The following is a 25,399-nucleotide window of genomic DNA, read 5'->3' as shown; positions in this document are numbered from 1 at the left end:
ATTTCCTACCCACCCCCACCCCCCCATAATCAGAGGCATCCCTGCTTTCCACCTGTGCAACAACCAGCCCTTCTAAAGTGCAGGAGTTTGAACACTCTTCTCCCGTCAAGATCGCCCCCTCCCTCCCCTTCTAATTGGTGGAAATAGGGAGCTGAACAGGGGAATGTGTTAGAGCTACGCTCCATCTTGGGGGGGGGGGTAGGGGGCTGTGAGAATCTAAGCAAAGTGCACCTGAGTCTCTCTCTCTCTCCCTCCCCCCCCCACACACTCCTGACCACCCAAGAATGCAAAAGTGTGAAAACTATAAAAGCCCCAGAGGCAAGGAATCTCTTCCAGGGGGACACGCACCAAACTCCCCACCGCCGCCCCCCAATAAACTGCTGAAGGGAGAAAGCAGCTGTCAGCCCCCCACAGCCCTAAACCCAGAGGGAAGAACCCCAGTGCGCTCCCCCCGCTGCGGCCTCCCATGAGAGCATGCATAGGCCCAGATCTGCACACATACAACTCCCTCCTCAGACGTGCCATTTCTGTTTTTGTGGAAAGTCCTTTTCCACCTTTCCTCCCCCAAATCTTGCTCAGTTTCTGGCTGAGCAAATGGGGGGGAGAGAGAGAATGGGGGGGGGGAGAGAGAGAATGGGGGGGGGAGAAGAAATGCTGCAGCTCTTCCACTTGGGGAGGGGGGGCAGCAGTTTAGGGCTTGAAACCACCAGACTAGGCCTTGGTGAACAAGGTCCTCAGAGATAGAGGGGGGCTTCCATTCTTCACCCCTATGCTCCCTAATAGGAAGCCAGGGAGCCCCCCCAGAAAAATCAGGACACCCCCTCATTGTTTTGTGCTCCCCACTCTTCCGAAACAGAAAGCCCCACCACTATGGGGAGGGCAGCTTTGGATGAAGAGGCCTATTGCTTAATCTTGCTTTGGGTACCACCCACCAGATCCCCACCCCAAACTCTGGCCTCACAGCTCTTAAGACCCCCCCCTCACCACCATTCTTCCCCCTCCCCAAAACAAGCCCAGCAGGGGAGCCCCTCCGATGCCTCCTTCTGCCCACACCCAGCAAACATAGCCATGCACTCATACCATTTTGCTTCACAGCCACAGCAAACGGGCCTCCTCCGTGGTCACCCCCCTGGGTGGGTGGGTGAGTGGGTGGGGGCCAGGCCCACCCCCCCAGGAGGAGCGAAAGGCAGGAGCTCTGGTTTGGCACAGGCTGGCTGGGGGCGGGTAGGGAGTGTCCGGCTCTCTGGGACAGGCCCTGCACCCGGGTGGGCTGCTCCCACAAGCCACAGTGGGTGGGTGGGGAGGGCAGGGGGTGGGGGGCTCCAGGGGAGGGAGGGGGGCTCCTAGCTGGCCCCTCCGCTCTGCACAGCCAGGGAGTGCTGCAGGTTTAGGCGGTTCATCTTGGCCTCTTCCAGTCCTTGCAGCTTCCGCAATTGCAGCTCGTCCAGCTGCCTCCAGAGCTCCTGCCGTTCCTTCGCCTTCTTCAGTTCCCTGGGAGGAGAAAAATTTAAAAGGAGACGGAGATGCAGCGAAGGATGCAAACAGTTGCAGTTCCTGCATCCAGGAGGCTGGAGTAGATGACCTTTGGGGTACCCCCTTCCAACTCTATAAAGTTCTATGATACGGCATGCCATCTTCCAATGGTCGGCGTTTGGAATGAGCCAAGAGAGTTTTGTTATTTGGGGTCTGTATTCGAATTCCCAAAGGTTTCGTGGTATTTTCCGTAACAGCAGCTTGTTTTTTGTTTTAAGGCAGAACGGTTCTTTTTGGCTTTGTATTCAGGATAGGAAAAAAGAATGTGCTTCCTTCACAAAGTAAATTGTAGAACTCACTCCCACAGGAGGCAGCTGAGGTTCCACCAACCTAAAGGTAAGGTAAAGGGACCCCTGACCATTAGGTCCAGTCGTGACCGACTCTGGGGTTGTGGTGCTTATCTCACTTTATTGGCCGAGGGAGCCGGCGTACAGCTTCCGGGTCATGTGGCCAGCATGACTAAGACGCTTCTGGCAAACAAGAGCAGCGCACGGAAACGCCGTTTACCTTCCTGCCGGAGTGGTACCTATTTATCTACTTGCACTTTGACATACTTTTGAACCGCTAGGTTGGCAGGAGCTGGGACCAAGCAACGGGTGCTCACCCCGTCACGGGGATTCGAACCGCCGACCTTCTGATCAGCAAGTCTTAGGCTCTGTGGTTTAACCCACAGCGCCACCCGCGTCCCTTCTTCACCAACCTAGATGTCTTTAAAAAGAGGACTGGACAAATTTGTGGAGGAAAAGGCTACCAATGGCTAACCACAACAGCTATGCTCTGCCTCCATGGTTTGAAAATGGAGAATCGTAGAACTGTACTAATAATGATAATAAAATAATTTATTATTTATACCCCACCCATATGGCTGGGTTTCCCCAGCCACTCTGGGCGGCTTCCAGCAAAATATTAAAAATACAATAAAACACTGTGCAATGCAAGCATCTCAGAATCCCTGACCGACGGCCATCCAGCCTCTGTTGGAAACCCTCCAGTGAAGGGGAGTCCACCACCTTCTGAGGGAGTACTTTCCACTGTCAAACAGCTCTTCCCCTCAGAAAGTCATGCAGAACGGTTAAGTCAGAATCTCCTGTCTTGTCATTGTATCCATTGATTTGGGTCCTCCCCTCTGGAGCAGCAGAAAGCAAGTTTGCTCCATCTTCCCTGCGGCAGCTCTTCAGCCAGCCTATCCCCTCTCAATCTCCTCTTCTCCAGGCTAAACATACCCAGCTCCCTCAACTGTTCCTCCTAAGTCTTGGTTTCCAGGCCCTTGATCATCCTGGTCACTCCATCGGCCCATACTCCAGCTTGTCAATATTCTTCTTAAAGAGGGGTGCCCAGAATGGGACACAGTATTGCAGGTGTGGTCTGACCAAGGTAGAACAGAGCAATAGACTGTTACTTCCCTTGATCTGGACGCTATACTTCTGTTGATGCAGCCTAGAATTGCATTCGCTTTTTTTGCTGCTGCATCACGCCGTTGACTCATGCTAAGCTGGCAGTCTGCGAAGAACCCCTATATATGCTGTGGTTTCACATGTGCTACTGCGAAAGATGCAGAGAAGATCGAGAACCTGTGGGGGCCCTGCGGGTGGCGCTAAACTCCCAAATCCCATCAGCCCAAGCCAGCAGGGTATAAATGCTCCCAATGAATATTCATAAATAAACAGGAGAAGCTGCCCAGACTTGCAATTTCTCTCCCTCGTCTGCCACGTAGACACTTACTGCTGTTTTTCCACCTTGTAGGAGGCCGTAAGTTCGTCAAATAGTTTCCCGTTCATCTCCATAAAGGTCTTGAGGACATTGTAGACCAGAGAAACAATGGTCCTGGAGAAGAGGGTGGCAGTGCCGGGGGAGGGGGAGAGGAAATCTAGATGTTACACCCCAGGACTGCTAAGCCACCTCCAGCCCCACCCCATTAGTCAACAGCTGGATTATCTTTCAACCTAAAAGTGGGTTCCCTTCTGCTTACTGAGGCCCTGGAAGGTGTAGCCAGCCTTACACTTAAAGAGAGACAGTGCGGTGGAGTGGTTAGAGCCTAAGACTAGGGCCTGGGAGAGACTAGGGTTCAAATCCCCGCTCAGCCATGAAGCTCACTGGGTGACCTTGAGCTCCGTCAGTGCCTCTCAGGTAGCCTAACCTACCTCACAAGGTTGTAGTAGGGGATTAAACGAGGTGGGAATAACCGTGTCTGCCACTTTTAGCTCTTCAGAGCAAAAGATAAAGGTAAAGGGACCCCTGACCATTAGGTCCAGTCGTGGCTGACTCTGGGGTTGCGGCGCTTATCTCATTTTATTGGCCGAGGGAGCCGGCGTACAGCTTCCAGGTCATGTGGCCAGCATGACTAAGCCACTTCTGGCGAACCAGAGCAGCGCACGGAAACGCCGTTTACCTTCCCGCTGGAGCAGTACCTATTTATCTACTTGCACTTTGACATGCTTTCGAACTGGTAGGTTGGCAGGAGCAGGGACTGAGCAACGGGAGCTCACCCCGTCGCGGGGATTCGAACCGCCAACTTTCTGATCAGCAAGTCCTAGGCTCTGTGGTTTAACCCACAGCGCCAAAGATAAGAGCAATAAATAAATAAAAGTGATACAGGGCAGGATATAAATCTGTGGCCTTTCCCCAAAGTTGGGCAATGGGAGCAATGAGGCTTTGCTGGTGACTGGGGACAGAGCGACACTGCAGGACTGGCCCACTTCCACCCCAGGGGTCCTGTAGGCACCCCAACCCAGGCAGCCACTTACGGGTTCCAGTGCTCCTTGGAGACGCGATAGAGGGTGCCGAAAATGGTGGGCAGCACCGTGTGGCAGTTGTCCTCAACCAGGCTCAGGATGTATTCGTTGTTCCAGAAATACAGAGCCCGCTCTGCAACCTGGAGCGAGAGGAGAGCTCAGAGGGGAGGAAGGCTACTACTAGCCAAAATGGCTACTCTCTGCCTCCACGGTCAAACGCAGCAATAGAGGGGAGAGTTCCAGCAGGCTCTCCTCAAACAAAGCGCCCCCCTAAGTACAAAAATTCAAAGTTTCCTCCAAGCTGTTTCACGCAGTAAACATGTCGCACCCAGAAAGTGAATGAAGAACTGTTTCTATTCCTCACTTAGAACACTAGAACTGGTGGACATCCAGTAATATTATAAGCTGCATGTCTTTGTTTCCCAATTTGATCCTTTTAGAAGTTTTCATATGTATCGTGGTATCTTATGCACATTTATTTTTATGGATTATAATTATTTTCACTGTAATTGTTAAAGAGTGAATTTATGCTTAATTATTATTTGCCGGTATTTAATTTATTATGCGCTATTATATTCTAATGGATTATTGAATGTTAGCTTTAAGATAAACAGCTTAAATAAAAACAAAGCAGCACGTTTTTATTATGATTTTGTTTTTGGTATTGGATCAGGTTGTTATAAGGTGTGTGATCTCTGTTGTATAGTTTGTTGTTTCTTCAGCTTGTAAACCGCCTTTAGAAAGGCGTCAAACAAACTAGAAGTGGGAGGAAATGGAAATTGGATGTCGGAAGACTCAGATAAAAGGTTGTCGTCTTTCATGCAGTACAAAGTTAAACTATGGAACTCACTCCTGCAGGAGGAAGTAGCCTTAAGAAATTGGATAGCCTTAAAAAAGAGGATTGGACAATTTCATGGAAGAGAAGTATCAGTGTGCCCTCCTGCCATCTCAAAAATAGTGAAACCCCCAAGCTGAATGAGTTCTGGCCCCATCTCCCTACCCTTCACCCCACCCCCCTGCCGCTGCCCCAAGAGCACCTGGAAGTGGGGGCTGGCAATACACCGAGCCACTTGCTTGAAGAGGGGCTCCTGGATCTTCACAAACTGAGAGGGCTCAATGACATCCAGAATCTCCTCGATTTCTCCCAGGAACATCACCTGGGTGGACAGACGAACAGCGAAAGGTGAGCAGAATATGTTGGGATTAGGCTGGGATGCAGGCATTGGCGGTGCCACTGGGCCAAGATGGGGCAACAGCACCAAGGCTTCCCCCACCTGCCTCCACTTCTGATCCTTCCTCCACTCCCACCCTCCTCCCCACTTGACCCTTCTGTACCTCCTTCTGGGTGCAGGTCTTCGGCCAGTACTTCAGAAGGCCACGTATCACCTGGGAAGGTGGGGAGAGAGGTCAGAACATGGGAACATTAAGACAAACATCCCGGCACTGGCCTAATACAGTGGTACCTCGGGTTAAGTACTTAATTCCTTCCGGAGGTCCGTTCTTAACCTGAAACTGTTCTTAACCTGAAGCACCACTTTAGCTAATGGGGCCTCCTGCTGCTGCCGCGCCGCCGGAGCACGATTTCTGTTCTCATCCTGAAGCAAAGTTCTTAACCTGAAGCACTATTTCTGGGTTAGCGGAATCTGTAACCTGAAGCGTATGTAACCCGAGGTACCACTGTAATAATAGTAACAACAACAACAACAACAACAATAATAATAATAGTAGTATACTGCCCTATACCCATAGATCTCAGGGCGGTTCACAACATAAAATTGCAATATAAAAAACACAAAATAAAAATAAGAGCAAAGACAACCCAATAACCCCCCCCCCCCGGTCTCACCAGGTCACCTTAAGAGTTTCTCAAGAACGTATGTTAATCCCCAATTCTGAAATGGGGAGTGGGCCCTTCCTAGGAGAAGACTCACCTCCCCTTTCCCCGTCCAACCCTGGTTTTATAACTCAGTGGTACAGTCCAAAGGTCAGGGGTCGGATATGTGTGCTGTATGCAGAAGGTCCCAGGGGTCCAATCCCCAAGGACATCTCCATGTAACGGCTGAGGAAGAGCCTTCTCTGAAACCCCGGAGAGCTGCTGCCAGTTAGTGTAGGCAGTGCAGGTGAATCTATGGTCGGACTTGGGAAAGGGCAGTTTGCTGTGTGTAGCAACGCTTGAGGAATAGCATCTGCTAGACGCAGCCTTTCTTAACCTGTGGGTCCCCAGATGTTGTTGGACTACAACTCCCATCACCCCTAGCTAGCAAGGCCAGAGCTCAGGGATGATGGGAGTTGTAGTCCAACAACATCTGGGGACCCACAGGTTGAGAACCACTGCTAGAGGATCCCCCCGCCCCGAAACATCTAGCCTAAGGCAATTTCTTCTGCTCAGCCCTTCCCCCCCAGACAAAGGGAAGAACTCCCACAACCAACCTACCAAACCCACTGAGCTACATTCTGCCTTGCCCGCCCCCAATCCAGAGCCTCCCTCTTAGAATCACAGAATTGTAGACAAGGTTCATTTAGTCCAACCCCCTGAAATGCAGGAATCTCAACTAGATCATCCATGGAAGATGGCCGTCTGCTTAAAAACCTCCAAGGAAGGAGAGTCCATCACCCTTCTGAGGGAGTCTGTTCCACTGCTGAACGCCTTTTTCCCTCAGAAAGTTCTCCTTCATGGCTAGTCAGAATCTCCTCCCTTGTCATTTGAATCCCTTAGTTCGGGTCCCACATTCTGGAGCAGCAGAAAACGAGCTTGCTCCATCCTCCATGGGACGGCCCTTCAGATATTTGAAGGTGGCTGTCACAGGATCTCTCAGTCTTTTCCTGGCTAAATACAGTCATACCTCGGGTTGAAGTAGCTTCAAGTTAAGTATTTTCGGGTTGCACTCTGTGGTGACCTGCGCAGATGCTCAAAATGACGTCCCGCGCATGCGCGGAAGCGCCGAAACGCAACCTGTGCACACACAGACGCGCAGTCGCATGTTACGTTTACTTCAGGATGCGAACGGGGCACCGGAATGGATCCTGTTCGTATCCAGAGGTACCACTGTATATGCGGCTCCCTTAACTGTTCCCCATGGGACTTGGGTTTTCTCCTGCGCCCCCCCCACCTGCTGCTCTGCTGCACCCCACAAACAGCACCCCACATGGCCAAATCCCGACTCACATGCTCGGTCAGCGTCGCGTCTTTCTCCAGGAACTGGACCACACAGTAAGCCAGCTGCAGGAGACAAAGCAGAGTCAAGGGTCGGAGGTTAGAGCTCGGGGACAACCAGGCGCACCCCCCCTCCCCACAACCCCCACCAGAGGCCCAAGCGTCACTCCACTGCAGATCTTCCCCACCTGACAGCAGAGGCCCCTTTGGCCATCATGGGAGGCGGGGGTTCCCTGCAGAGTGAGGCTCACCTGGGCGTGGAAGATGGAGAGCGACTTCACCGAGTGCAGCGGGATGAGGACCCGGACCAGGAACTGCTTGTGCTCCGTCTTCAGGGGCAAAGCAAACCCGTTGATTATACTGGGGAGGGGAGGGGAGGGGAGGGAGGAAACATAGTGGGAGGCATCAAAGCCGGTGCCGTGCGACACCCGTTCCGCAACTGCAAGAAATCGATCTCTTTAGTGTGGCGGCACCTACAGCTTTGGAACTCCCTGCCTATTGATGGCGACATTGGGCAGGCACCTTCACTGCACACTCTTTGGCGCCTGCCGAAAACATTTCTGGTTAGACAAGCTTGCCCAGATATGCAGAATGCTGATGTGCATTTTTGGTTTACTGCTGGCTTTAAATCTTTGGGATGTTTTAATTGTTTCCGGTAATTGTTTTTTTCTTTTTCTTTTTGCAAACCGCTTTGAAGTTTTTGCGATAAAGTAGCATATACATTTTTGGCAGCAAAATAAATAAATAGAAAACTGGGGGAGGGAGTGGTTGGGAATGCTGCTGTCCCCCAAACAGAGGAAGGAACACCCCTGCCTTTTCTCCTGAGTAGTTCTGAGAAAGAGGAGCCTTCAACTCCCATCTTCAACACCTGACTGCTGGCAGGGAAGGTTGGTGGAAGAGAAGAAACCAGCACTACTGTTCCAGTGCCTCTCCATCGCCCCCAAATTCCCTGGACTTTACAGAAAATGTCAGAATTTTAACAAATTTAAATTACATCTCACCCTTCCTTTTAACTTATTACAATTTTTTTTTAAATTATAAGCAAAGGGAAAAATTATAGAGGGGGGAATAAGAAATAGGCAGGAGAAGATGCCAAAAGAAAAGCATTGTGCAGCAGCCACAGAATATGCATACAGTGGTACCTTGGGTTAAGTACTTAATTCATTCCAGAGGTCTATTCTTAACCTGAAACTGTTCTTAACCTGAAGCACCACTTTAGCTAATGGGGCCTCCTGCTGCCACCGGAGCACGATTTCTGTTCTCATCCTGAAGCAAAGTTCTTAACCCGAGGTACTATTTCTGGGTTAGCGGAGTCTGTAACCTGAAGCATATGTAACCTGAGGTACCACTGTACAGCATAAGTATTGTTGTCGTTTAACAAATACTTCTACATATTTGGGAAAGGAAATGTCATGGTAGTCACCGGTGTGATGAAGGCGAAGTGGATCAAACAAAAATGTTTAAATCTCAAAATGTGGCAAAATAAAGTAAAATAAAAACAGCGTGAGCTTGTGGCATCTCGTGGATTGTATTGTCATGCAACCCAGACTCCTGAGTCGTGGGTGACGGAGCACATGGCTGAGCTTCCGATGACTCAGCGTCTTGCCCTTTTGCTCCGCCCACAGCAGCAGAAGCAGCAGCCAGGAAGGAGCCCAGCTGGTGCATGGCGGAAGCTGAAGGGGAGAGGAGGGAAGGAAAGAGGCCCCTCAACATTAAACAGAGGCAGGAAGGTGCAGCTCCGGCTGATGTCCGTCCTCCATGTCCTAAGGTGCTTACCTTCCCAGGATCTCAAGCAGCTCCGCCACACCATTGAAATGCTCCGTCTCGTAGATAAACCTGGGGGGGGGGGGGAGAGAGGTAGGGATGACAACATCATCACGGCCACCAGCTTTTCCACCTGCCTTGCCCCACCCCACCCACCCTGCCTGGGACCACTGTATGGCAAAGATGCTGCTGAAGTATTCTTCGTTTTTATTTATTGCTTTTATATCCCAGCTTTTTCTCCAAGGAGTTCAAGGCGGCTCACATGGTTCCTCCTTCGCTCTTTAATTCCCCACAACAGCCCTGCGAAGTAGGCTAGGGCTGAGAGTGAGCAACAACTGGCTTGAGGTCACCCAGTGAGCTTTGTGATGCCCAAGTGGGATTCGAACCCAAATCTCTCCCAGAGTCCAACACTCTAACCACTGCACCACCACGGGCTCTCTTCTCTTAACATTTTTTTGCAGGGACTGTTCCTGACCTTTCTGGGAGGAACAGAGTAATGGTGGGTTTTTAATATAGTTGAAATGCTTTGCATTTGTATCTGCCTGTATACTGTTATCAGTTTATTCTTGTGAGCTGCCTCAGAAGCCTTTTCGGCTGAAAGGCAGCATATAAACAAACAGCAGCAACACATCACATCGCAGCACCACAGCTGCCTACGGACTGGGGAGAAGGCAGAACTCCACTGCCACTTTCTGCTTGGATACTCTTCTTTCCTCGCCCAGCTAGGAAACAACCTCTCAGCAGATGTCAAGGCAATAAACAACTATTTTACTTTTAAAAGACAACTGTTCCCTGTTTAGGGAAGTTTTTAATGTCTGAAGCTGTATTGTTTTTAATATTCGGTTCGAAGCCACCCAGAGTGGCTGGGGAGGCCCAGCCAGATGGGCGGGGTATAAATAATAAATTATTATTATATTATAAGGGTGCTGTGATGTCAAGTTGGCCCCCAGGAAGGGTATTCAGGGCACCAGCCCAGAGTGAGCCTCTCCTACCAAAGAATCCTAGAATTGTAGAGCTGTAGTCTAACCCCCTGTAGTCTAAAGGGACGCGAGTGGCGCTGTGGGTAAAAGCCTCAGCGCCTAGGGCTTGCCGATCGAAAGGTCGGCGGTTCGAATCCCCGCGGCAGGGTGCGCTCCCGCTGCTCGGTCCCAGCGCCTGCCAACCTAGCAGTTCGAAAGCACCTCCGGGTGCAAGTAGATAAATAGGGACCGCTTACCAGCGGGAAGGTAAACGGCGTTTCCGTGTGCGGCTCTGGCTCGCCAGAGCAGCAATGTCACGCTGGCCACATGACCCGGAAGTGTCTCCGGACAGCGCTGGCCCCTGGCCTCTTAAGTGAGATGGGTGCACAACCCCAGAGTCTGTCAAGACTGGCCCGTACGGGCAGGGGTACCTTTACCTTACCTTTAGTCTAACCCCCTGCAATGCAGGAAATCTTTTTGTCCAACGTGGGGCTCAAACCCACAACCCTGAGATTAAGAGTCTTGTGCTCTATCGACTGTGTGTTGCTAGACAACAACTCCTACCCACTGGCCATGCTGGCTGCTGGGAGTTGGGTATCCAACAACATCTGAAGGGCTATGGGTTCCCCATCCCTTGGGTCTGGCAGCTCCTGCACTACCCAGAATATGCTACTCATCTTTATCTGCCAGCGAGAAAAGTGGAGAGTCCCCAGCTAGGGAATGAAGGGAGAACACAAGACAAGGTCATCCTGCCCTCTAGTGGACAGCAGGCTACATTTCCCCCCTGAATGGGCTCTCACCACATGGGTAAGAACTTAAGAGCCTGCTGGTTCAAGCCAGTGGCACATCTAGTCCAGCATCTTGTTCTCATAGTGGCCACCCAAGGGAATCCTGCAAGCCGGATCTGAGCACAGGAACACTCTCCCCTCCTGTGGTTTCTAGCAACTGGTACTGAGAAGCATTATTGCTTCCGACTGTGAAGGCACAGCACAGACATCTTGACTAGTAGCCCTTGTTAGCTCAGTTGGTAGAGCATCAGACTCTTGACCTCAGGGTCGTGGGTTTGAGCCCCACACTGGGCAAAATATTCTTGCCTTGGAGGGAGTTGGGCTAGAGGATGCTTGAGGTTCCTTCCAACTCTATGATTCTACATGAATCTGTCCCAATCCTCTTTTAAAGCCGTCTAGGCTACTGCCTCCTGTGGAGAAGATACTTTCTTTTCTTTTTTTCTAGTATTTTTTATTAAGAATTTAAACAAAACATATTATCTTAATACATATCATCCTTGATTCCCCCACATTTTCCCCCTCCCCCCATAAAATAACCCCCCTCCCCACCTGACTTTACTCAGCTCCAATCTCTCTACAAATACTATACTCTGCATGTTACAAAACTGTATAAATCCTTAATTTATCTGACTGGTTATTGTCAATAGAAAGTTTGTGAGTGTTTATTGAAAACCTGCCAGGGAGTCCAGTTCACTTTGTTGTTTATTTAAGTACTCTGTAAAAGGTTCTCATTCATCTTTAAAGTCACAGTTATCCTTATCCTGTAGTTTATGTGTCAAAGGGGATTTAGGGAGAAGATACCTTCTTTTATGTGTTCTGAACCTTCCAACGTACGGATGCAGGCCACCTGCAAATCGCCTTCTTGGCCAGAAAAGAGGCTGGCAGCGAGACCTGAGCAACTGCTTCTGACCACACTGGGTGGGCAGAGTTTTGGGGAGAGAAGCCTGTGCTGCAAGAGGCCAGGATGCGGAGCAACCCTGGAGTGGAGCAGAGAAAAGAGGAACTCACCGCAAGAAAATGTTGTTGCACTGCTTTCGGATGTAGGCACGCAAGCCCAGGAACTTGCCATAGACGCGGTGGAGGATGGTCTTGAGGTACTCACGCTCCCGAGGGTCCTCGCTGTCGAAAAGCTCCAGTAGCTGAAGGAAAGGGAGAAGGGAGAGGAGGAGTCAGAGCCTTTTACTGAACAACAGGCAGCGGCTCTCCAAGCTTCCAGCACGACTGGGAGATGCCAGTGACTTAGCTTGCTGCCTTCTGCAAGCAGAGTCATGTGCACAGCCTAAGATTAGTCCAAAGGGGGTCCTGGCACAGCAGCCTGTTCTCACAGTGGCCAACCAGGTGTACCAGAGGGCAGCCAAGCTTGTATTGTGATTTTACTATTTTCTTGTTGGGAGCTGCCCAGAATGGCTGGGTCAAGCCAGTCAGATGGGTGGCATATAAATAAATTATTATTATTATTATTATTATTATTATTATTATTATTATTATTCGGGCCCCGATTTCCAAGGAGGGCATCCAGCTCCTTCCTGGCCGTGTCTTATTTATTTTATTTATGTCTAAAAATATTTATGTGTCGCTGCCTGATTTTAAAAATGCCAAGGAAGTTTATGACAAGGATGTCTGTACAGTGGTACCTCGGGTTAAGAACTTAATTCGTTCTGGAGGTCTGTACTTAACCTGAAACTGTTCTTAACCTGAAGCACCACTTTAGTTAATGGGGCCTCCTGCTGCCGCTGCACCACCACTGCACGATTTCTGTTCTCATCCTGAAGCAAAGTTCTTAACCCGAGGTAATATTTCTGGCTTAGCGGAGTCTGTAACCTAAAGTGTATGTAACCTGAAGCGTATATAACCCGAGGTACCGCTATATATAATTAACACGCACACACACACAAAAAGCTTTAGAATCAGAGACCATCAACCATTACGAAAAGATGCATTCTCAATTGCCTGCATAAGTTTGATGAAATAGAAAAGTTTTCCACAGCAGTTTTGGAGGTCAAAACAGCCTCATTTCTCTGCAGTACCACAACAGAGTCACTGCAGAAGGAGCAAGGCTTGTGACACACCTGCGAAGAGGACTCACACTCAATGCCCAGCAACCTGGCTTTGCTGCCCCAGGCACACACACATACACACACACTCCCTTGCTCAGCCTTCTTGCCCCTTCTCACTCACCAGCAATACAAATTTCTGGTCTATGTAACGCTTGGCGACCGAAGGTTGGAAGTCTGGGCTCTCGAGGAACCGGAGGAAAAATTCATACACAAGCTGGAAAGAGGTAGAGAGGTGGAACCATCAATCACCACCAAAAATTCTTCCAATTCCCTGCCCCCACCTGCCCTCAAGGCACTTTGGTTCCCCCAAAATTTAGACCACCTTCCCTTTGGTTCCATAAACTTATCCCTGGTGCCCCCTTACCCTATCAAATACATTTTTCAGAATAGCAGTTTGCACAACCCACAAAGAAAGATAATAGCACAATAAAATTAAAGGCAGTCACAATTAATTGCACATTTCTTCAAATCCCAATTAAAACTATTTTAGTTTAATTAATTCAACAAAAAACTCAATCTGGTGATACCAGCTTTTCAGATAGTCATTTACACTTCCAGTACACGTCCCCCCACCCCGCTGCCCTCTTGACTCTTAGCGCCCCCCACCACTCGCCATTGCAAGTAAACCCACCACCCACTTTGGGAAGCACTGGGTTAAGGCATCCACCAGCAAGCCAGGGGTGGAGGTGGCTAAGACTGCACCCACTACTTTTCTGCCATGCAGGCAAAATGACACATGCCCACACGAGGCAGCCCCACGGAGGAGTCCTACCTGGAGATGTGGCCACGAGGGTTCTAGGTTGGGCTCATCCTCTTCGGGGTCAAACTCAGGGTTCTCGCTGGGCGGAAGCGTCCGGAAAATGTTGACCGAGATCTGTAGGGAGGGGAGAGAAAAAATCAGCCAAGCTATACAGCAGGCATAGGCAGACTCGGCCCTCCAGATGTTTTGGGACTACAACTCCCATCATCCCTAGCTAACAGGACCAGTGGTCAAGGATGATGGGAGTTGTAGTGCCAAAAACATCTGGAGGGCCGAGTTTGCCTATGCCTGCTATACAGACTAGTTACCACTTCAAGCAAGCTGTTCTAAACCCCTGCAAGGTACACCCCTGCCCCCTATAAAAATACACCCCTCGAGCTTCTGGCTTTGACAGGGACCAGCCAGATGCCCAAAGAATCTCAGGGAAAGGGCAATTGAGATCATTCACAGGGGTTGCCAACATGGTGCCCATAGCTGCAATGGCACTGTTATGAGATCTTCCCTGGCACCCTACTATCAACTTCAGAGAGAAGTAAAAGGAGGGAGATCATAGCCTGTACTTGCTTGTATAATAGTCAGCACTTCTGTCCAGAAAGACATTATTTTTAAAATACTGCTTTTCACTGGTGTGTGTGTATGTGTGGTGTTTTGTTTTTTTTACCCATCCACATTAAATGCAGAAACGGAACAGGAAAGATTTGGAGAGTGCTCCATCCATCCCTCACTGGAGGTCATTTTGCCTCCCCTTGAGTCATAATCTGTGCCAGGGGTCTCTTGCTCAAGCGGGCAGAATGCATTCCTAGCTTCAGCCTCCCTGGCAGTTGCCAGCAACCAATGCAGCCTCCCTGGCTGCTGCCAGTGACCAGCAACCAATTGAACCACCCTGCTTTTGCTTGTTTGTGTGGCAGGGGAGCCCATCCTCTTCCCTCCCCTCTCCCCGCTTACCATCTTGATGATCTCAGGGTAGAGCGGCTCAATGAGGATGCCACGGTTGGTGGCCACACACTCCACCAGCTCGTTGAGGGCTGCCCGCTTGATCTCTTTCCCCTTCAGGTCGGCGACGCAGTCGAGGAAGTCAAAGAGGACGGAGCACTGCTGCAGCTTCTTGCACAGGAGGTCGTGCAGCTCTGAGACAGGAGCATCTGCAGGGGGGAGGAAGCGACCACACACACAGGGCTCAGCAGGTGCTGGCGCAAGAGGTGCTGGGGCTCAAACATGCTGGCTGGTCTCACCCTCCAACACATCGGAGCCCCCTTCTCCGTAATCCATTGGGGCAGTCCGGTCACAGCTACTTAGTGGTGGAGAAAAAGCAGACTATGCGCATTTTTGCTCTGTTTTAATTATTTGTAAGGAAAAGGCCATTGGCCAGGGTGGGGAGACACTTGTTATACACACAGAGAGTTCAATCCATGTCACCCCCAGGAAGGGCTGGGAAGAAGAGACACATCTGAAACTCTGGAGATGCAAGTGGACAAATAACCTGAGCTGGCAAAAGTTGGTAATAATAATAATAATAATAATAATAATAATAATAATAATAATAATTTATTTATACCCCGCCCATCTGGCTGGGTTTCGCCAGCCACTCTGGGCGGCTTCCAACAGAATATTACAATGCAATAATCTATTAAACATTAAAAGCTTCCCTAACCAGGGCTGCCTTCAGATGTCTTCTAAAAGTCTGTTAGTTGTTTTTCTATTCGACATCTGGTGGGAGGGCGTTCCATAGGGTGGGTGCCACTACCGAGAAGGCCCTCTGCCTGGTTTCCTGTAACCTCACTTCTCGCAGGGAGGGAACTGCCAGAAGGCCTTCAGCACTGGACCTCAGTGTCCGGGCAGAATGATGGGGGTGGAGACGCTCCTTCAGGTATACTGGACCAAGGCCATTTAGGGCTTTAAAGGTCAGCACCAACACTTTGAATTGTGCTCTGGGGGAAGAAAGAATAGCTCCACAGACAGAACACCAGCGGGGTTGTGTCCCTTGCTGGAGCCCAGGGAACATGCAACAGACAGGACCAGGGGTTGAGCATGCAGGGCAAACTAAGCTCCCCATGCCAGCCCAACCCTTGCCACTGCCACCAGCACCGAGCAGAGAGCATGGAGGGTTCACAGGGCCGAACTGCCTGCCACCCGCGCAAGGGGGAGCTTGACCATCCTGCCGATGTGGCCTCTGGCAGGTGCATCCCCCAAACACTGGCCGGGCAGTCATTCAGCAAGCGGGGGCACAGTGGCAAGGCCGGACCAGAACCCAGAGACCCCCAGTGGCAACCTTGCAAGACCCATAATTCCAGACAACAGTACATAGGAACCTGCCTTCTCCAAGGTGAGACTATGGGTCCATGTGGTTCTGGACACTAGCAGGCACTCCCCAGGGTTATAAGCAGGGGGCATTCCCAGCCCCGCCTGGAGATGCAGCTGGGGACATCCTGCATGCACGGCAGATGGTCTACCGCTGTGTTATGGCTCTTCCTGAAACGAAGGTGGTTGTTCTTCCTTTCATTTTTTCTCCAGTTATTTCCAAGTTTTGCAATAAAAACAGTTTCCAAGTGCAGTTTTCACCACCATGTTTAAACTGCATTAAGTGGTGCTTTACTGAATTATTTCCCTAGATTAAATATTTTGTTTCCAACGCACCTGAAAAGGCTTTGTGTTTATACAGCATAGAAAATGAACACTGCATAATTTTTTTAAAAAAATATATTCAGTATATATTCAGTATAAAACAAACATGTTAAATCTCCAGTGATTTAGTGCAGTGGGAAAAATTTCCGATCCCAAAATTTCCAGAAAACCCACGTCATTCTCTGGGGACGACCACCTTGGCAAGTCGGAGCTGCCTGTCACTTGTGCCCATCAATGAGTTAAGAGTCAGCGATGCCTGCTCTCCAACTCCTTGGCTGTGGCACCAATAAGCCATTTCCTCAGTTGCAGGCACCAGTAAACTCCGCAATACACTAGCCCTGTGTGAGGTCAAGAGTGGAGTGGCACACTCAAACGCTTGGCCTTCCAAAATTAGCCAAGCCTGCCACCCAAGTGGCCCTAGTCATCCTAGAGAGCCCACCTCAGCCTTTTCCTTGACAGGGAGCTGGGCCCACTCCAGAAGGTGCCAGACTGGGTGCTTTTCCCATGATGATATTTAAAAACAACAGGAGGAGCCAAGAGCAGCCATTTCCAAAACAGGGAAATGAGGCACTGGTGAACTGATGAGCACCTGGAAAGCACCAAGAGCGCCCCAGGAGAGCAGGAAGTCAAGGATGAAATGCAGCAGTTACTTAACAAAAAATATCAGGATCTTAGAGGTGGAGGGTTGGGAAGGCTGAAGTCAGTTTTAAGCAGGATGCTGCTATTATACTTAGTTATGCAGGTGTTTGACGTGAATTCTTTTTGATCGGCTGCATTCTGTTTCGGTCAACTTTATTTCGCTGTAAACTGCCCTGTCACAGTTGTGTGTGTGTGTGCCTCTGAAGGGCAGTATAAAAGCACCCTGTTAAGTAAGACTCAGGCACACAAGCCATACTGCTGCTGCTGCATCCTCTCCTTACCCCTTGGGGCAAGAAGCAGCCCTGGGAATCCCCCTGGGAACTGTAACCATGGCAGCCATAAGGCTGATCAGCCGCATCCGGAGACAGAGATGATGAGCAGCTCTGAGTTCTGGGATCAGTAGGGATGCAGGAATATTTGGGGGGGGGGTCGGCCTAGATGAATGCAGTGGGCATCTCCCAAGTCTTGAGAACCTATTCTGGTTTTGTCTCCAAAGTCAAAAAGTATTTACGGTATGCCTGCGGAGGAAGAGGGAGTCTAAAATGTATTTTGAAACTGAGCAGCATTCAAGGCCAGGAAACGGAGAGCAGTCGAAGAGAGCCATTTCTGCCCCCGGCCCAGCATGCGGCCAGACACTCCCATTTCCCACTTATCATTTTATTATGATTACTATTAATTATTCACCCTGCCCAGGGTGCGTAACAATAATCAAAACAACATTTAAGGACAGTTTAAAGCAATACGAAATCACAGAAGGTGGTTCCTAAAAAGAAACATGTATAAATAAATATGCATCTCAAGTGTCAAAAGTCAGAGTAAAAGAGCATCTGCAGCAGAGTGGTTTTAAATTTTGTATAAATCTGATGCTGTGCAGCTAACGTGGGCTCCTTCTGGAGGAAGGTTAGGGCAAAAAGCCAATAAATTAACCAAATCGAAGGAAACCAAACCCAGGGCGTTTAAACAGCTTCTATTGCAGTCAGTTACGGGGTGGGGTGGGGCTGGCTGCTCTGCCTCCCACTTTTGGAAGCAATATATGAATTTTTGGTTGTCTCTCCTGTAAAGGGTGCTTAGTTTAATATGTTTTGTGCTTCTGTTGTCTTATGGTTTGTTGATGATTCATTATTCTGTGATTGCATTTCAGCTCATGGGACCTTAAGAGCAGGCAAGAAATACCATTAATAAATAAAGATGGCATTTCCTCATTCCAAGATGCCTCTAATAGAGAAGCCAGCAGGACACTCCAGTCTGGCATAGAGGAAACCTTTCTTGATGTTGCAACTCCACCTCAATTAAGTCAACAGTAAGGCCTGGCCCAGTGTTTGAGGGGAATGGGGGGGGGGGGTGGCTAACGAAACTCTGCCCGATTTTACACTTCCCACTGAGTTAATGCATCATCTGTTTTCATCGCTGCTGATTTTCACTAATTGCCTATTTGCAATGTATTTTGCGGATGCTTTTATCCATGCTGAAGGCCACTCTGAGCTCACCAACAGAAATTAATCTGTGTTATTTGCATTATTATGTGTTTATTTGCAAGCCACCAACCCCACCCACCAACTCCCTCCTGTTTTAGTCAAATCATGGCCCCCTCCTGTGAGGACAGCGGCTTACAGGGTGTGATGCAGGCTGACCCAAAAGGTATGGAGACCAAGGTCCCCTCTGACACACACCTGCAATTTCAGTACTTCCTGGAACTCTGCCCCCTCCCCAATATCAGGCCGCTGCAGACCCCCCAAAGGCAGGCCCCTGAGTGGGCAATTCTCTGCATGGTCACAAGCAATCCTCAGGATGGGAACACAGCAAGTTGCTTTAATACCAGGTCAGACATCTGTCCGTATCTGACAGACAGCAACTCTTCAGGGGTCTTAGGCCGAGAAGGGCATTTCCCATCACTTACGGACTCTTCTCTTTTAGCTGAAAGAGCCACGACATTCTGCCTGCATAGGCACGTCTGAGCTGTGGTTCTCTCCCATGGGAGCTTACTTAGTGGCACAAGGACTCCAATGTGCGCTTCTGATGGGAGCATGGCTACAGAAGAAGGCAGGATGCTTGGGGTTGCCTCCCCAGCTGAGGAGGAGGAGGATGCAGAAGGGGTGGAAGATGCTGGCCTGGCCTGCTGGCTGCTACAACAATACCAGAGTGGCAGGAGAGAGGACAACTCCCAGCGGCTGCTCTCAGTTGCAAAATGGTACCCAAGGAGGACTGAGGAGCATCAGAAGAGCCTGCCAAATCAGTGCAACGGCCCACAAGGTCTGGCATGCTGCTCTTACAGTGGCTCGCATGGAAAACCCGCAAGTAGGATCCAAGCACAAGAGCACTCTCTCCTGTGGCTCCCAGCAACCAGTGTTCAGAAGCACTGCTTCCTCCAGTTTCGGAGGCAGAGCATAGCTACCATGGCTAGCAGTCACTGAGTGTCTGATCTTTCATGGATTTCCCCAGCCATCTAGGTTGGTGGGTGTTACTGCCTCCTGGGGGAGCGAGTTCCACAATTTGATGATGCGCTGCGTGAAGAAAGGCTTTCACCACCAAGAAGCAGCCGCGTCACTCCAGCCAGAGGTCCATAGGAAGCTGCTCTAGACAGAGTCAAACTATGGGTCCATCTGGATTATCCATGCCGACTGGCAGCAGCTGCCTAGGGTTACAAGCAGGGGACCTTCCCTACTTGTGAGATGCAGGTGGGGACTGGACCTGGGACCTTCTGCAGGTGCTTTGCTTTCTTACCTTGCTTGGAAAGCCATATTTGCTTGAACGTGCAAACTTCACCTGTGTGGCCACACAAGACATGCCCCCAACACTCCGGTGCCCACCACCCCACACACTCAGGCCCCAATGCAAATGAAAATGCCTTTAGCTCAGTTGAAGCATGAGACTCATAATCTCAGGGTTGTGGGGGTTTGAGCTGCACGTTGGGCAAAAAATTCCTGCATTGCAGTAGGTTGGGCTAGATGACCCTTGTGGTCCCTTCCCACACTACAGTTCTATGGTTTTATGGTAAGCGGAGGATGGCCCACAAGGCTTTCCAGTTGCATTTGCCCGATCACAAGTGGAAGCTCCCTGCACGCCTTCCCCATGCGACTCTGAGAAGGTCGGGGACTAAAGGGTGGTGGTGAGCATGATGCACATGAGGACATTGAACATGGGCACCACTCCCTGCCCCCCAACACACCTGCAGTTTATTACTGCTCCAAGTATGATGAATATCGTTCCCCAAATTGCATTTTACTTTGCTTGCCTCTTGCTCAAAGCTGTGATTCCAAAGTAAGCAAAGAGGCCACAGGTGAGCTTTGCCACAAAGCTCTGAGCCTGCGTTTGGCCAGGGCCAAGCCCAAAGCTCTCGTTGAGGTGAAGATGCACTTCCCTGCAACAGGAAACCAGGGCTACCCTCCTGGAGCTTAATATGTGTGGTGTAGTGGTGAGAGCGTCGGACCAGGACCTGGGGCAGAGCAGAATTTGCACCCCTCTCCATCATGAAGCTCACAGGGTGAGCTTGGGCAGGTTGTGGTCTCTCAAGCCTAACCCTACTCCACAGGGTTGTTGTGAGGATAGAACAAGACAGCGGATAACTGAGCACGGCACCTTGAGCTCCATGCAAAGTGCGAAAGAAATGTACTGAATCTTTAAAAATGAATAGGTACACCCAAACCCCATTTTTGGTGACCAAAACGAAGATCCAGATGTAATGGCATCTCTTGAAAGCTCAGCAATGAGGCGGTATCCCCAAACCAAAGAATGAGGGAGTCTCAACACAGGGCTTTCTGCAGCCTTTCTCAACCTGTGGGTTCCCAGATGTTGTTGAACTACAACTCCCATCACCCCTAGCTAGCAAGGCCAGAGCTCAGGGATGATGGGAGTTGTAGTCCAACAACATCTGGGGACCCACAGGTTGAGAACTGCTGGTCTAGGGTGTGTCCCCCAACTAACACCCACCCCCTGCGCTTATGGCAGGCCTCTGCTGACAATAAGAGATGTTGAACCTTGGAAGGTGGCAGACTCTCCTTCACTGGAGTTTTTTAAACATAGGTTGGATGACCATCTGTCAGGGATTCTTTGGCTGCAGTTCCCACACTGCAGAGGGTTGGACTAAATGAACTTTGGGTGTTTCTTCCCACCCAATGATTCTGTGGCAGGTCTCCCTGCTAGAAGGACCCAGGTGTGGAGGCAAGCCCAGCCCTCCAGCCTCTGGGGACTCACCTTTGAGCAGAGGGAGAGGCGTGAGCTCCTGCTGGTTGCTCTGGTACCGGAACTGAGAGGAGCTGTGGGAGCGCCTCTGGCGGGAACGGCGGAGTGACCGGCGGGAGAAGCCGTCCACTTTGTCCGGGGGCGGCACAGGGGACAGCCCTGGGGAGGAGGGGCTGGTGGGGGTCACGGCAGGCGGGATCTTGGTCTCCATGTCGGCAGGCAGGCAAGCCCCCACTGCTGTGAGTCTATGCCAGGAGGGCCCTGGGGAGGAAGGGTGCCCTTAGTACCCAGCAACGGCGTCTGGCGTCTCCTTAGGCCTCAGGAGCAGCCGCCCCATGACACAGGCCGGGGCCTCCTTCTGCGGTCCGAGTCCTTGGCTCAGGGTCTCGTCGGTGCGTCCAAGCCTAAGGGGGCTCACCTCCAGCGTGACTCCTGGCCTACTTGGCTGCCATGGCTGGACGACTCAGGGCCAAGAGGAGCTGAATGCCAGCGAGGAGCATGGAAGGTGACCCCCCCCCCAAGTTGTGGTGCAAGGAGGCCTCTGGGGCTGCAAAGGTGGCTTTTCCCAGCTGTTGCAAAGGCCCACCTCCCAAAAAACCCTGGTGCCTTGCTGAGGTGAAAGTGGGGCACCCCTCTCCACAGCAACCTGCTTTAACAGCTCCAGGCACAATCTGGGTGCAGGAGCCTGAGCCCAGGGGGCACCCCTCAAGATCTGCCACGGGGTCCAAGGGTTTGGAGGGCCAGCGCCCAGGCCAAGCGGCTCCTCTTCTTCCCCACGTCCAGGGGACCAGCCTGTGGGGCTGGAGATGATGCAGAGGCCCTCTGTTTCCTAGTTCAGGCCGAAGGCGGCGGCGGCGGCAGCGGCGCAGGAGGCATCCTGGGGGCAAGGAAGCAGGCGGGGCCGGCCTCCTGCCAGAGCCCCTTGTCGTCGTCGCCGTCGTCCTCCTCCCTCTCCCATGGGGCACCCGGCAGCAGCTGGCTCGCAGGAGGAGGAGGGCGCCCGGCACGGCCTGGCTGTTTTCTCTACCCGGCGGCAGGTGCGGGCAGGTGCATTGCGCGGCCCCGGCGCACCGTCACCAGGAGCAGCAGCGGCAGCCAAGCAAGGCAGGCCCCTGCCTCTTTCCTCTGTCCTCCTCCGCCTTTGGCTCCTCTGCTGCTGCTAATGCAGCAGCAACGGCGGCAGCTCCCGGTGCTGCTTTCCCCCGCGCAATACAAGGAAAAGGAAGCGCGCGCGAGAGAGAGAGACTGAGACCTAATCCCGGTGCAGCAGCAGCAGCAACAGCAGCAGCAGGCTAATACGGTGCGTGTGCGCGCACGCGCGTACCCCCTCCTTCTCCTCGCGTCGGACCCAGCCCCAAAGCCTGCCTCCGCCTCTATTGCGCACGCGCAGGCGCTCTGCCTTTTCCTTTGATGCGCTCCTCCTCGCTTAAGCTGTAACACTAAGTAACCTTCCCGGCCCACGTGACCCCCGCCGGAGCGCTCCCATTGGCCCCTTAAAAATAGAACCTGCGTCATCCGCTTAAGGGATGATGTCATCTCCACTGGCCATCCGAGGAGGAGGAGGAGGAGGAGGAGGAGTGAGGAAGGAAAGAGCTGCGGTGGCTGGAGAGCGAGGCCTGCCTTGCCCTATCAGGGCAGAAGCCCAGGCGCGCTCCAGACGCGGCTGGGCTGCCTCCGCGCTCCCTGCAAGGAGTGGCGTGTTGCAAAAGCCCTGGGAGGTCACCTGCGCTGTCCCTTTGGCATTGCACCACGGGGGAGGGCAGAGCCCCTGCTTTGCCCGCTGGCGTCTCCAGGCAGGGCTCCAGGCAGAGATCGTCCCCTGCCAGTCAGTGCAGGCGGCATTGAGCTAGACGGATTAACGGTCTGACTCGGTATAAGGCAGCTTCCTGCACCCACAATGCAAGGTTGGCTGGGCTTCCCAACCCAAAGCCTTCACTGCTCTTTTCTTTTGCGCGATGGAGTTGGTCTTTAATTGTACTCGCCCGACGCCACGCTCCATGTTTTGTTCCCCATTTGAGATCTCGCCGCTGCTTCCTGTTACTTGGAAGAGGAGAATAATAACCTCCACCGCCCCCCCCCCATGCACCACTCTTAATCGCATCGATGCTACACATTTTATTAAGGCCAGCCGTTTAATTGACATTGACGCTGACCTTTGCAGGGGAACAGGGAAGAAACAGGTGGATTGACACTCGCGCCGCTCTTTTTGCGGGCAGGTGATCGCTGTTAAGCGCGCGCGCGCACCCATCTCATCTGCAAATATATATATATATGCGCAAGGATTAATGCAAGGGAGCACTTGCTTGCCTGTGCATTTAAGCTGTTGCAGCCTCCCCTCCTCGTGGCGGCTGCGGCTGTCCGAGCAGCTCTCCGGGGGAAGAGTTGAGTTGCGAGATGAGCGATAATGGGCCCATTAATCCATTTAGGCGCTGGCGATTAGCGCTGTCTCATAACAGGCCTGGGAAGGGAGGCAGGCCAGAGGGGAAGTACAAGAGAGTGCTGGTTGGCATCACCCTTGTGGATTTTCTCCCCACGGTGATTCCCATCTTGCAGGTGGAGGAGGTTAGGCAGGCAGCCAGATCCTGTGCATCAGTCCTTTTGCCCAAGGAAGCCTGGCTTTGCCTAACACCGCAGCCTTTATTTATATAGCTATCATTCATTTGGATCAGCAGTTCCCAAACTTTTGAGGGCCGCTATGCCTTTGGTTCCATAAACTCATCCCCAATGCTTCCTCCCCTATAAAAAGCATTATTCAAAATATCTGTTTGCACAACCAGCTAAGGAAGATTATAACACAGTAAAATTCAAAGCAGTAACAATTAATTGCATATTTATTTAACATCCAAATAAAACTCTTTGCTTTAATGAATTCAACAAAGTTTATGAACTTGATCCAGTGAGACTCGCTTTTCAAAGTCTGACAGTCTCTTACACCTCCACACACCCCCCCACTACCCCCTTACCTCTTACTGCCCACCTAAGTAATCCTAACCCAACGCCCCCCCCCCAGCACTACTGCCCACTTTGGGAACCACTGATTAAGATTTTTAAACAAATGTAAAGACCACAGCAATTAGCAATCAAAGCGGTGGACAGGGTAGAAACAATGAAATGCAGGAATATAGGCTCTAAGAAGAATAAAATCAATTGAGCAAAAGAACATGGGTAGGCAACCTAAGGCCCAGGGGCCGGATGTGACCCATTTGCCTTCTAAAACCAGCCCGAGGACAGCTTGTTTTTACATGAGCAGAATGTGTCCTTTTATTTAAAATGCATCTCTGGGTTATTTGTGGGGCATAGGAATTCGTTCATTATTATTTTTTCAAAATATAGTCTGGCCCACCACATGGTCTGAGGGACGGTGGACCGGCCCATGACTGAAAAAGGTTGTTCACCCCTGCTCTAGAACACTAAAACCACCCATACAAACTCTAAAAGCAGAAGCATTTCATCAGCAGTTTCCACTCGGCCTCCTCAGCTTGCAGAACTGGCACTGTTACAGGTGCTACATAATACTCATTCCACATTTGTAAGAAATCGATCTTTTAGTGCAGCAGCACCTACACTTTGGAACTCCCTGCCTATTGACGTCAGGAAGGCTCCTTTGCCACACTCTTTTTGGCACCTGCCAAGCTTGCCCAGACACAGTAGAATGTTGAAGTATGTTTTAATTTTTTAGTTCCTCGCTGATTTCAATTGTTTTTTTAAAATGTTTTAAATAGCTGTTTTTGACTGTTCTTACTGGTAATGTTATTGGTTTGTTCTTTTGTGTAAACTGCTCTGAAGGGGTCTTCTTTCTTTTTTTACAATGAAGCAGTATATGAATTTTATGCCTAGGTTACACACCTCACGTAAAGCCCTTCCAGAACAAAACAAAAATGCCTTTGAACAGGGCCCAAGTACAGGGCGTCTCCTAGAGGACTGCAGTGGTCCTTTTTCCTTTGAGAGATCGAAAATAAATGCTGTTATACCAATTTGTGGGGCAACCACAGTTGGGAAGTTGTAGGAGAGTTGTCCAAAAATCACCTGGCGACCAGGGCTGCTGGCTGCCAAAGGCTGCAGAACAGGTAGGTCACTGTGGAGACAGACGGGCCTCCTGCCGGATCAGGCCAATGGCCCATCTAGCCCAGGCATCCTGTTCACAGAGTGGCCAGCCAGATGCTCTTAATGGGAAACTTACATGCAGGCTTTGAGCATGAGAGCCCTCTCCCC

The 25,399-nt window shown here is 50.9% G+C and overlaps 1 protein-coding gene across 1 annotated transcript; it reads right to left on the bottom strand.

Moving 5' to 3' along the window:
* Positions 1–141: 141 nt before the first annotated feature.
* On the bottom strand, positions 142–22,583 carry PPP2R5B (protein phosphatase 2 regulatory subunit B'beta). Its single transcript, XM_079956847.1, has 13 exons — positions 21,200–22,583; positions 14,693–14,889; positions 13,760–13,861; positions 13,109–13,201; positions 11,939–12,069; positions 9,196–9,255; positions 7,671–7,779; positions 7,432–7,485; positions 5,601–5,651; positions 5,303–5,422; positions 4,278–4,405; positions 3,256–3,357; positions 142–1,491 (listed from the first exon to the last, which is right to left on the bottom strand). The coding sequence occupies exons 1-13, from the start codon at positions 21,396–21,398 to the stop codon at positions 1,344–1,346; spliced, it is 1,494 nt and encodes a 497-aa protein (XP_079812973.1). The 5' UTR covers positions 21,399–22,583; the 3' UTR covers positions 142–1,343.
* Between the last annotated feature and the right edge of the window lie 2,816 nt (positions 22,584–25,399).

Source organism: Podarcis cretensis (assembly GCF_951804945.1).
Source record: "Podarcis cretensis genome assembly, chromosome: 16".
Lineage (NCBI taxonomy): Eukaryota > Metazoa > Chordata > Lepidosauria > Squamata > Lacertidae > Podarcis > Podarcis cretensis.
The sequence above is the reverse complement of the archived record's forward strand: the minus strand, read 5'-3'. Positions and strand labels throughout refer to the sequence as shown.